Here is a 12,415-nt window from a genome sequence, read left to right on the forward strand (position 1 = left end):
AGACCTACCAAGGATTACTCATGCAAAATTTCAGATCAAAATTCGAATTTTAAGTGCCATTTATACATTGATTACGAGATGGTTGCATTAAAACCCCCCCCCCCTTATTTAATCAATAGCTAAAATTATGAAAATAGATTACTTGATAACCTCTATATAATCAATCATTAATAAAAAATTTTGAATTTTATTTGAAAAAGAAATTATAATTTACTGGGACAAAATTGAAAATTCAAGAATATTTATTTCTCGCATTATATTAAACAACTTTCCGCGGATATAAAAATGTACAATTATAAGATTAAAACCTGTTTTTTTTAGCCCCGAAATGCTGAAGGATAAAATACGATTCTAGATTCTGTATGGCTGAGAACTTAACGGGTTCTATTCCATCGGATATTAATCGGTTTCGAAGCGATACGAGAAAAGTATTTACGGCAAACGGCTGTCGTTCGCATATTATTAGAACTACTAAACTATTAGAAAACAAAAATGACAACGTCCATAAAAGCGAAGCTCTGGAACGAGAGGACAAACAGACATTAACACATGTATAGTGTCAGAACTGAATAATCAGAATATAAATGAATAAGAGTCAAAGCCAAATTGTGAGTTAATTTGTTGAAAAACTTCTTGTTAAAGTATAATGTTTATGGACTGGACATACTTACATTTTTAGGACTTGATTATAGATTTGCATTGCTTATAATATTGTACTTTGTTGTCCCAGGAATCAGTATACCAAAAATCACAACAATTGGATAATTAGATCACATAAAAATTTGTTGATAAAAAGTAAAAAATCAACATGCTTAAAATCTGCGTAGAGACATTCTGGTACCTAATGATTAAAGAGTTGCTACGCTTTCTAAATCGTACCTAACTGCTATAGGACTCATCATGCAAAGTTTGAAATCGATAGGACAATTCTAACATGCCTAAATTAATGAAAAAAGCTTTCCGTCTCAGCCGTACGGACAGACGTACGGACGGACCGACCATAATTTTAGAAAATTATTAGGGAAAATTGACCTTTTTCGCGTATTTGCGTGCGTCTGTTTTGCCATTTGTGTAAAATCATCTAAAAATTGTTCCATGTGTTAAAAATATTAGAATATAAAAAAAACTCTAATATTTCATGCCTTATCTTCATTCTTATCATTCACATTACTCATATATTTTATACTGTTGGGTTGGGCCGGATATCTGACCAACGTTCGATATCCGGCCGGATAACCCGATATCCGGCATTAAAACTCAGCCGGATATCCGGTATTCGGCCGGATATTGAACATGTCCGGATATCCGGCCCAACCCTATTTTATAGTATCTAAAAATACTACATCTATATACAATATACATTATACAATACTAAGATTCTTGAATTCTTGATTTCTGTAGCTTTTATTCCAGCTACTGTGTTGTTATACTAATTTAACTAAATGACTTTAGACCCCAATTGACTCTGTAGTATAAACAAACTCAGACAAGTACGATAACGTGCATATCCTTATACTAAAGTACTAGGATGTTTGTCTGTGTGTCTGTACCGAAGGATCTCGCTAACCGCTGAACCGATCGGGTTCTCCTTAACAGGGTAGCTTCTCATAAGTCACGGGAAGGTTTATAACTATTTTCTTGTGGGGTGGGACACCCCCAACCCCCCCAAAAATTAAAAATCCCCCCCCCCCAATTTTTTTTTTTTCGTTTTTCAACTAAAATTAAAAATGATGGGGGGGAAATCCCCCCACCAAAAAAAAAAAAAAAATTAAACCCCCCAAAATATTTTTCAAAATTAATTTTTCTTTTAAAATCTAAAATAAGAAATTGGGTTATCAAATTCGACTCCCCATCCTCAAGTGCCTCTAGAGGCCTCTAGGGGCGTAGCCGCTAGTATTGGATATTGTAACAGGGGAATTTTTGTCGTTAATTTGATTGTTAATATGGTCCTCATATGTATGTCAATACGTTACCTCATGGTTAGGGTAGTCATATTATCGGAGGGGGAGGGGGGTATCGTTATATTAGCCAACTGTGAGAAACATTTAATCAGGGTATGCGAGAATCTCTCACAATATCCACGTTTTCTATATCCATTAAAGCAAAAATTCTTCATTCATATGATAGTGTCAATAATGGGCTTAAAACGGGACACCTGCCATACACTATAAGACCAAGATGATGTAATAGTTAAGTAGCTTCCACGAGAATTTTAAGTAAACTTAAAATAAAATAGAAAAATAAAATTTCAGCTATGTTTTTGTAAAAAAACGGATTGCTGTGACTCATAGAGTAGCTTCGCTAGGACAAAATAAAACACATCAGCTTAAATTCTCAGGGATCTAAAAGATAAGACAATAATGGCTGATAAAATAGTGTATTATTATATCTCCAATGATGATTACCCACAAAATTAACCCTTCTGTAGATTAAAATTAGTGGTTGAAACGTTTGAACACTCAACTTGATAATTCAACCTATGTTAAATTCTACGGTCATTCCAAAGGTTTTAATGTCTCTAGTACCCGCTTCCTAATCCAAACAAATGAAACAAAAATAGTCTGATAAGAAATTTTAACATGATATGAGTGTCAAGTTTGGGGAGTGAGTAGACAATGGGCTGTTTATTAAACTAGTCATCAAAGTTTTTTATGAATGTTTTCTCATTTGTTGGCTTCGGTACTAAGGGATTATTTTGTGTAAAAACATTGGGGATGTACGTACATTAATTTATCTGCCATTGTCTTATCCCTTTAGATCTCTGATGGTTAACTGTGAATCTGGTCAGTTATACGGTGTTATATCTAGTAGCAATTTTTTTGACAAACTATTAAACAAACTAAAAAATCTCTTATCTTTAATATATTATGTACAGTAAATATAAATAGTTCTTAAAAATGAAGGATTTTTATGTCTTCTTATTTATTTAATGCATTGTATTATAAACAGTTTTCCACGGAAAGTAAATTTAATGAAACGTTATAGGATTAATTCCAGTTTGGTCGGCCAAAACAGGTATAAATCCCATAATTTTACATTTTTTAATTTTGTGGAAAATACGATATAATACATGATTTTTCAGAATGCCATAGAACCAATTCTTGTCCAGCGGATATTAATAGGTTTCAAAGCCATACTGGAAAAGATCTCTTATTCATATTATAAGCTAGTAAAATAATAATTTCTTAGTCAATTTTAAGTTTTCTAATCTATTGTCATATAACTGTTTTTTCGTGTCAGTTTGTATTCTATGATGTAATATTTATACCGTAATTATTTTTTGTGATCAGTTAAATTTTTGTGTTTTTTGTAATGTAAAATTATATCTATACATACATATATGAATGAACAGAGGTTTTAGTAACCTAGTTTATTATTATTTGACTTCATTTTTTCAGATAAATTAAGCATACAAAAATGTTGTTTTTTATATCTTAATTAGCTGCTTGGCCGAAAGCCTGTAAACGGGGAAAGTCGCGAAAAATAGCTTAAACCCTACTCGAGTGTAAATCTTAACTAACCATTTTTTTGGAGGAGGAGGGGGGGGGGTAGTATATTTTTATAGGTGGGATTCTCTTGGGAGGGGTACGGTTACTCTTACCCAATATAGCTAAAAAAAACTTCCTTAGACCCAAAAGAAGCTTCACTGTAGAGGAGACTCATATTGGTCCAGCGGGTTAGTGAAATATCCAGGGCGACCACTGCATACTATATATACTATATAGGATGAATTTAGATACTATATCATACTATATGACCAAAATTTACTATATATACTATATATTATTACCTTTACTTGACCAAAATTTACTATATATCTATAATACAAAGTAGAATGATGTCTGTCCGTCCGTCCGTCCGTCTGAAGCTTAAGATCTCGGTAACCACTGAACCGATTGGATTTTTTTTTTTTTTTTGCAGAAGATTTCCTAGGTCCTTTATTTTTTTTGCAGAAGATTTCCTAGGTCCTTTATTTTTTTTTGCAGAAGATTTCCTAGGTCCTTTATTTTTTTTTGCAGAAGATTTCCTTGGTCCTTTACGAATTTCACCTTAATTTTTTTTTATCACATCTGGGGGCAAAGCCCCTACTAGAGGCTAGGGGCGAAGCCGCTAGTACTATATAATATTACATTTATATAACAAAAAACAAATATTGTCAGTTTTGTGACAACTCCTCTTAAGGAGTGTTTTGGTTTATTTTTACAGTAGGTCTTCTCCTATTTCTAGCCCCTGCGGGGGCTCAAAAGATACTGTGATACGACAAAAATGCATAAAGCTCTAGGTACAGTAAAAAAGAGATGAAGAAAATCCTGTAAAATATATTTTTGTTTCTGATAATGATTTAGATATCAGTTATTTTTCATAGAATTAGCTTAAGGGTGAGGGGGAAATTTTACCACTTTCGCTTACTCCGTGATTATTAGGCTAGGTATCAATGTGGGACTATAGGTTATTTGGGATAAAAGTTTACTTTTGGGTAGTAGTTCACTTATATTTAATAATTTTTTTGGATAAGTTTCCAGGTTCAGGTGCTGCAGGATAAATGGTGGTTTCTGGACAGGTAAAAAAATTGTAAAATTTATAGATCAACTTATTAAACAGAATATGCATCTTTCAGGATGTTATTAACATATCTGAAGAAAAAAAATAAAATTGGCCTCCAAGTTCTGGTCCTGCAGGCCACCAGGTCCACTCTGGACTGGTAAAAATTCAAATTTTTGTTTGAAGAGTTAGAGGTCAACCTATTAAACAGAATATGCATCTTTTTGGATGTAATTAACATATCTGAAAAAAAATTTAAATTAGCACCTAGGGTCAAGCCCTGCAGGCCTCCAGGTCCACTCTGGACAGGTAAAAAATCAAATTTCTTATTTTAAGAGTTAGAGGTCAACTTATAAAACAGAATATGTATTTTTTTTGGATCTTATTAACACATCTGAAGAAAATATATAAATCGGCCTCCAAGTTCAGGTCCTGCAGGCCTTTAGGTCCACTCTGAACAGGTAAACAATCAAATTTCTTATATGAAGAGTTAGAGGTCTATTTATATAACAGAATATGTATTTACTTGGATAATATTAACAATCGGGATCCAAGTTCAGGTTCATTCAGAACAGAGTCTACATGGAAGCCTGAAGCACCTGGACCTGGAGGTCAATTGTATTTTTTCTTTAGATATGTAAATAACATCTAAAAAGATGCTTATGGTGTTTTATAAACTAACCTCTAACTACATAAATAAGAAATTTTTATTTTTACCTGTCCAGAGTCCACCTAGAGGCCTGCAGCAACAAAACCTGGAGGTCGGTTGTCATTTTTCTATAAACATATAAATAGCATCTATACAGATGCCTATGTTGTTTAATAAACCTCTAACTCCTTAAATTTAAAATTTTTATTTTATTTGACGTTTTTCAGCGATGATCAGAAAAAGTATTTTTTTTTGTTATGAAAAATAAAAGTTTGTCCTAAAATTTGGCCATCCTAGCTGCAAAATTGGCCGCTCTACAGCTGTTTTAAAATTTAGCGGCTGGTTGCTAAAAAGCGGCTAAGGAGCGGTCTGACTGCTATGACTAGAAAAAGTAATTTTCTCTAAAAATACACATGAACCACCAGAAAAAAATTTTACGTCTTTATCTGTACCAGGAGCCGAGATAGAAGGGGGTCTCTTTGAGCCACCCCCCCCCCTCTCAATCTATTAAGGTGGGAATTGGGGCCCGATCTGTAAGGGTTAAGGCCAAGTTTTTTTTTTTTCCTTCAAATATATAAAGAACATCCAAATATAAGCTCATTTTTTTTAACAAATATACCATTAACTGTTCAATTGAGGGAAGTTTGATTTTTACCTGTCCAGAGTCTGCAGGACCAGAACTTGGAGGCCGATTTAAATTTTTTCTTCAGATATGTTAATAGCATTCAAAAAGATGCATATTCTGTTTTATTAGTTGGCCTCTAACTCTTCAAATAAAAAAACTAACTTGTCCAGAGTGGACCTGGAGGCCTGCAAGTTCAGATCTTGGAGGCCTATTTTAATTTTTCTTCATTTATGTTAATAACATCCAAAAAGATGCATATTTTGTTTTATAAGTTGATCTCTAACTCTTCAAACAGAAATTTAAATTTTTTACTTGTCAAGAAACCACCTTCCAGATAGCCTGCAGCACCTAAACCTGAGACTTATCCAAAAACTGATTAAATATATGTGAAATACTAACCAAAAGTAAACTTTTATCCTAAATAACCTATAGTCTCACATTAATACCTAGCCTAATAATCACAGAGTAAGCAACTTCTATGTGAAATTGCTTTGATAACAGCTATGCTTTGAGTTATTATTGATGATGTATACTATGTATTACTTAATAATTCTAAGTCCGATACTATATCATACTATATGAGTTTTAAAAAATATACTATATATACTATATGGGTTAAAAAAATATACTATAAAAATACTATATTTTTTTTGTTTTGGAGTGGTCGCCCTGAATATCTTAAGCTACGGACGGAAGACATCATGTTTTTTCTATAAAAGGATGGTAGAATAAGGTTTGGACACTTAGTACAGTCACCCCATAACCCATACCTGCATTACTTTTTAAAATCTTCAGTGATACCTTGAAAGCATGATCTTCTTTTAGAGCTTGATCTTTATTTTAGTACATAGTGTAAAATTTTATAGGAATTAATCTAGTTTCACATCACCCCAATAGAAATTTTAGTGCACAAGGAGTAGGGGGGGGGGGGGGGTGGTTATCCCCTTTCCTAAGAAACACCATGACTCCTCCAAGCTGTAGAATGGTAAAACAATGTTCCCGCCGTCCTTTATTAGTTAGACTGCTAAATCTAAAGGGGTATTTTTTAAGATAATAAAAAATGCGGAATTAAGGTTATACCTTAAATAAGAGAAAATGAGGTACGTATGACTCAGTAGCGAGGCTATTATACATGTAGGCTATGTCTGTCCGTAAAATCAGGTTATACAGTAAACTCAAAATCGTTAAAGTTACTTAGTAATCCCTCATGGCTCGCTGAACTATTAAAAGCAGTTACTGACTTCAATTAGAAACAATAGTAAAAAGTTAATACCCATAACATTTTAATCAGAATATTAATAATATTTTGGCTTTTTGACTATAGGTACCTACGCATAAATAATTAATAACTTAATTTTTAGAATATTGATTGATGCTAAGGATTATTAGGCAGGATATTATAAGCTTAGCACTGTCTTAAAAACGTATGTCTATTTTCAGCATCCTCTATATAAATAGTTTATATGGAAGGGTGTGTTACAATCCCAGGTTGTGTGTTCGGAACATACACTTAAAATTAGGTTTTTATTAGCTTCACTTCTTCCGTATAGATGTTGTTATCCTTAGCTGGATCTTTAAATCATTTTAGTGGTGAGCCAAATTTCAGCCAATCACAGCGCGACATTTCATAAAATGCTGTGCTCTCACCACTAAAATGATTTAAAGATCCAGAGATGGGTTTTTAAAAGATGCCGCGTTTTTTCTCGACATTTTTTACGCTATGAATAACAAGCGCGGCATTCGCGAAATCTAAACAGAGTATACAACTATTTATTTAATTATTTCGCTTTTGCTGGTACAGCTTTTTTAAAACAAAAACAAATTATCTTAAATCCATTTTTGCTGCATATTAATTAATATATCTTTTTAGAGCTATATTAGACATTATACAAATGGTCTAAAATAATAATTTTAAAATTTTGAATTCTTAAGTTGTATACTCTGTTTAGATTTCGCGAATGCCGCGCTTGTATTTCATAGCGTAAAAAATGCCGAGAAAAAACGCGGCATCTTTTAAAAACCCATCTCAGCTCTTGTTTTTATCCAGTGGACAACGGGAGGAAACATATCCTTTGAAAGTAGATATCAATAACTCAGGCAAATTAAGGATATTTTGTTTTCAGAATAAAAATGGTGGTTTCCCCCCCACCCCCTTTTTTGTTGTTGATGGACTGGTGTTATTTTACTTTAGCTCAGTTTAAGTTAGGTTACATTAGGCACTGGGTAACCCAGCAGGATTAGGGCACTGCAGGTTTATTCCAAGGGGTAATTCTTAGCAGAAAAAAATAGCATTCTCTCCCCTTCCCCTTACATTTACAATTTATTTTTAAAATGAGGGGGACGGTCGGAACGGTTCTCTATACTTAGAGAAAAAGCACCAAAATAACTGAAGTAGGTACCTAGGTACTTTATATACAAAATATCCTTATTTTTTAGGAAGTTTTGAGAACGGAGACTGTTCGGGCAAAGTAAAAACATAATAAGAGGGTCATTTTTTTCGCGTAATTAAGTAAAGTTGGATTGTAGTCAAATGCTCTTATTAGGTCAATCTGTTCTTAATTATGTACCATCTCATCATATATATATATTATATTTGGTTATAAATAAAAACACTTTGACTTAATGGGAGTATTTGACCGCAACCTAACTTTATGGGATTAAGCTAAAAAAAATTACCCTCTTTGCTACCCCAAAAAACAAGAATTTCAACATCCATATCGTAAATACAATAGTTTAATATAAGAATATAGTAGATGTATACTTAATAAATAGATACCTAGGAAATTCTATTCTATAAACTTAAGGGGGGGGGGGAAGTTTGTACAGTTATAGGAAATGAAATTCAGTATAAAAGTTTGGGAGGGCCGTGTGGGCTTGTTTTTATAGTTATCAACCTAATTCTTTTTGTAGGCTCTCTTATATGACTGGATGTACACATAAAACTTTGAAAATTGAATTTCGGCACTTTCCTTCTTGGGGCTTGTGGAGCACCAAAACCCCCCAAACGCTAAAAATATGAGTTCTGAGCTTATTTTTAAAGATATCAACCTGATTTTTTTTAAATAATACTTTTTTAACATAACTGAATCAACGAACCATTACAGATTTCATTTTGGAACTTTCCTTCTAGGGACTTGTGGAGCAAAAGACCCCCAAAAACTAAAAATATGCGTTCTGAGCTTATTTTTAAAGATATCAACCTGATTTTTTTTTAAATAATACTTTTTAACATAACTGAATCAACGAACCATTACAGATTTCATTTTGGGACTTTCCTTCTAGGGGCTTGTGGAGCAAAAGACCCCCAAAAACACAAAAAATATGCGTTCTGAGCTTATTTTTAGAGATACCAACCTGATTTTTAAAAAAATAATACTGTTTTAACATAACTGAATCAATGAACCATTACAGATTTCATTTTGGGACTTTCTTTCTAGGGGCTTGTGGAGCAAAAGACCCCCAAAACACTAAAAATAAGAGTGCTAAGCTTATTTTTAAAGATATCAACCTGATTTTTGTTATTGAAACTTTTTTAACATAGCCGAACTAAGGAACCATTACAGATTTAATTTTAGGACTTTCCTTCTAAGGGCTTGTGAAGCAAAAGACCCCCAAAAACACTAAAAATATGAGTTCTGAGCTTATTTTTAAAGATATCAACCTGATTTTTTTAAGGAAACTTTTTGAACATAACCAAACTAGGGAACCATTACAGATTTCATTTTGGGACTTTCCTTCTAGGGGCTTTTGGAGCAAAAGAACCACAAAACACTAAAAATATTAGTTCTGAGCTTATTTTTAAAGATATCAACCTGATATTTTTAAATAATACTTCTTTAACATAACCAAACTAAGAAACCATTACAGATTTCATTTTCGGACTTTCCTTCTAGGGTCTACTGGAGCAAAAGACCCCCAAAACACTAAAAATATTGGGACTTTCCTTCTAGGGGCTTGTGGAGCAAAAGAACCACAAAACACTAAAAATATTAGTTCTGACCTTATTTTTAAAGATATCAACCTGATTATTTTAAGAACACTTTTTTAACATAACCGAACTTGGTAACTTTTACAGATTTCATTTAGGGACTATCCTTCTAGAAGCTAGTGGGGCAAAAGACCCCCAAAAAGTAATTTTAGTGTTTTTGGGGGTCTTTTGCTCCACAAATCACAAGAATGAAAGTCCAAAAATGAAATCTGTAATGGTTCGTTGATTCGGTTATGTTAAAAAAGTATTATTTGAAAAAATCAGGTTGATATCTTTAAAAATAAGCTCAGAACTCATATTTTTAGTGTTTTTGGGGGTCTTTTGTTCCACTAGACCCTGAAAGGAAAGTCCAAAATGAAATCTGTAATGGTTCCTTAATTCAGGTATGTTAAGAAAGTTTTCTTTAATAAAAATCAGGTTAACATCTTTAAAATAAGCTCAGAACTCATATTTTTAGTGGTTTTGGGGTCTTTTGCTCCACGAGCCCCTAGAAGGAAAGTCCCAAAATGAAATCTGGTTTGTTGATTCGGTTATGTTAAAAAAGTATTATTAAAAAAATCAGGTTCATATCTTTAAAAATAAGCTTAGAACTCTTATTTTTAGTGTTTTGGGGGTCTTTTGCGCCACAAGCCCCTAGAAGGAAAGTCCCAAAAGAAATCTGTAATGGTTCGTTGATTCGGTTATGTTAAAAAAGTATTTTTTTAAAAAATCAGGTTGATATCTTTTAAAATAAGCTTAGAACTCATATTTTTAGTGTTTTGGGGGGATCTTTTGCTCCACAAGCCCCTAGAAGGAAAGTCCCAATATGAAATCTGTAATGGTTCGTTGATTTGGTTATGTTAAAAAAGTATTATTTAAAAAAAATCAGGTTGATATCTTTAAAAAAAAGCTCAGAACTCATATTTTTAGTGTTTGGGGGGTTTTTGTGCTCCACAAGCCACAAGAAGGAAAGTCCCAAAATGAAATCTGTAATGGTTCGTTGATTCAGTTATGTTAAAAAAGTATTATTTTAAAAAATCAGGTTGATATCTTTAAAAATAAGCTCAGAACTCATATTTTTAGTGTTTGGGGGGTTTTTGTGCTCCACAAGCCACAAGAAGGAAAGTCCCAAAATGAAATCTGTAATGGTTCGTTGATTCAGTTATGTCAAAAGAGTATTATTTTTAAAAAATCAGGTTGATATCTTTAAAAATAAGCTCAGAACTCATATTTTTAGTGTTTGGGGGGCACTATGTGCCCAGAATTCCAATATAAAACAAAAACTCATAGTTCTGTTAATTTTGCTTTAAATTGGGTAAAATCTTTTGGGATGGGTCACTAATTACCCCAATTTTTGGTATCTTTAATAAAAACGGCGGCGGGATCGCCGCTCCCGCCGTTAACCGCCATTTTCCGCCGCCAAAAAAACAACATTATCTTAAATGATTCCAAATTGCCTAATTTTGCGAGAAATGCAAAAAAAATTTGGCGGCGGCGGCTAAAACGGCGGGAGCGGCGTGCCCGCCGCCGTTTTTTCTAAAGATGCAAAAAATTGGGGTGATTAGTGAAACCCTAAAATGATTTGGATCCAATATCTTAAAAGCACAGAAGAAGCACTGAATTTAAGATATACCTTGATAAATGAGAATTTGAAAATGAAGTCCCCCACAGGATTAGTTATGAGGGGAAAAATTTTTGAAAAAATAACACGGTCTCAAATGATTCCAAATTGCCTAATTCAGCGAGAAATGCAATAAAAAAAATTTAGGTGGTGGCGGAAAACGGCCGTGAACGGCGATTCCGCCGCAGTTTTTTTTAAAGATACCAAAACTTTGGGTGATTGGTGACACAACCCAAAAGATTTTACCCAATTATCTTTAAAACTAAGAGAGTAGCGCCCAAAATAAAATTGCTGGTATGTCGTGTTTCAAGTCACCAAATGTTACACCCCCCCCCCCCCCTTAAATAAATTATCAATGAAATACTTATAGGTATATCAATTGATTTGTTTCAGGAAGGGAGGGGACATTGGGCTGTTTATTACACTAGTCCCCAAAGCTTTATAATAACGTTTTATTATCCATTGGTTTAGCAACTTTAAAGGCTTTTACTGATTTTTAATTGTTTTTTTCAAATGTTGAGTCACGAGTGTCCAAACGTTTAAACCACTAATTGTAATCTACAGAAGGGGTAATTTTGTGTATCATTGTTGGATAAGTTCATCAATTTATCGGCCATTAACTTATCCCTTTAGATCCCTGGATTTGTTGACATTAATAACTATAAACAAGGAAACATGTTAATAACATTTTGTAAAATAATTTTCTATTTTCCTATAACCCATTTTACTGTACTTTTTCATTAAAAAATTGACCTGTTATTATTGCTGCGCTACTTGTAGACAAAACAATCCTTGTTTTAAAAATAAAAGCAAATATATCACAAATCACCCCAAAAGCACTAAAAACTTTAATCCAAAGGCCTTGCAATCAAAGGATTTGTTGTCTGCAATAGGGCCTTTATCAGGAAGGAAGGGGACATTGGGCTGTTTATCACTCTAGTCCCCAAAGTTTTATAATAACATTTTCTTGTTTGTTTATTAAGTGTCATAACTTTTCAACCAATAATTGTA

The 12,415-nt window shown here is 33.1% G+C and overlaps 1 protein-coding gene across 9 annotated transcripts in view; it reads left to right on the forward strand.

Moving 5' to 3' along the window:
• LOC145305625 (uncharacterized) overlaps positions 1-12,415 on the forward strand; it is a 63,071-nt gene that overhangs the window by 21,864 nt on the left and 28,792 nt on the right. For 2 of the 9 annotated variants that reach the window (XM_080147311.1, XM_080147312.1), the window contains exons 1-3: positions 6,771-6,916; positions 7,864-7,913; positions 8,253-8,284. The exons of 5 other annotated variants lie outside the window; for them this stretch is intronic. In XM_080147311.1, the coding sequence (XP_080003437.1) occupies positions 6,912-6,916; positions 7,864-7,913; positions 8,253-8,284 (87 nt within the window). In that variant the 5' untranslated portion in view covers positions 6,771-6,911. Of the gene's footprint in view, positions 1-6,770; positions 6,917-7,863; positions 7,914-8,252; positions 8,285-12,415 lie in introns of those variants that run through there. 2 more of the 9 variants (XM_080147313.1, XM_080147317.1) reach the window with 2 other exon arrangements.

This window comes from Acartia tonsa, chromosome 14 (assembly GCF_053477335.1).
Source record: "Acartia tonsa isolate MP-2025a chromosome 14, ASM5347733v1, whole genome shotgun sequence".
NCBI classification, from domain to species: Eukaryota; Metazoa; Arthropoda; class Copepoda; order Calanoida; family Acartiidae; genus Acartia; species Acartia tonsa.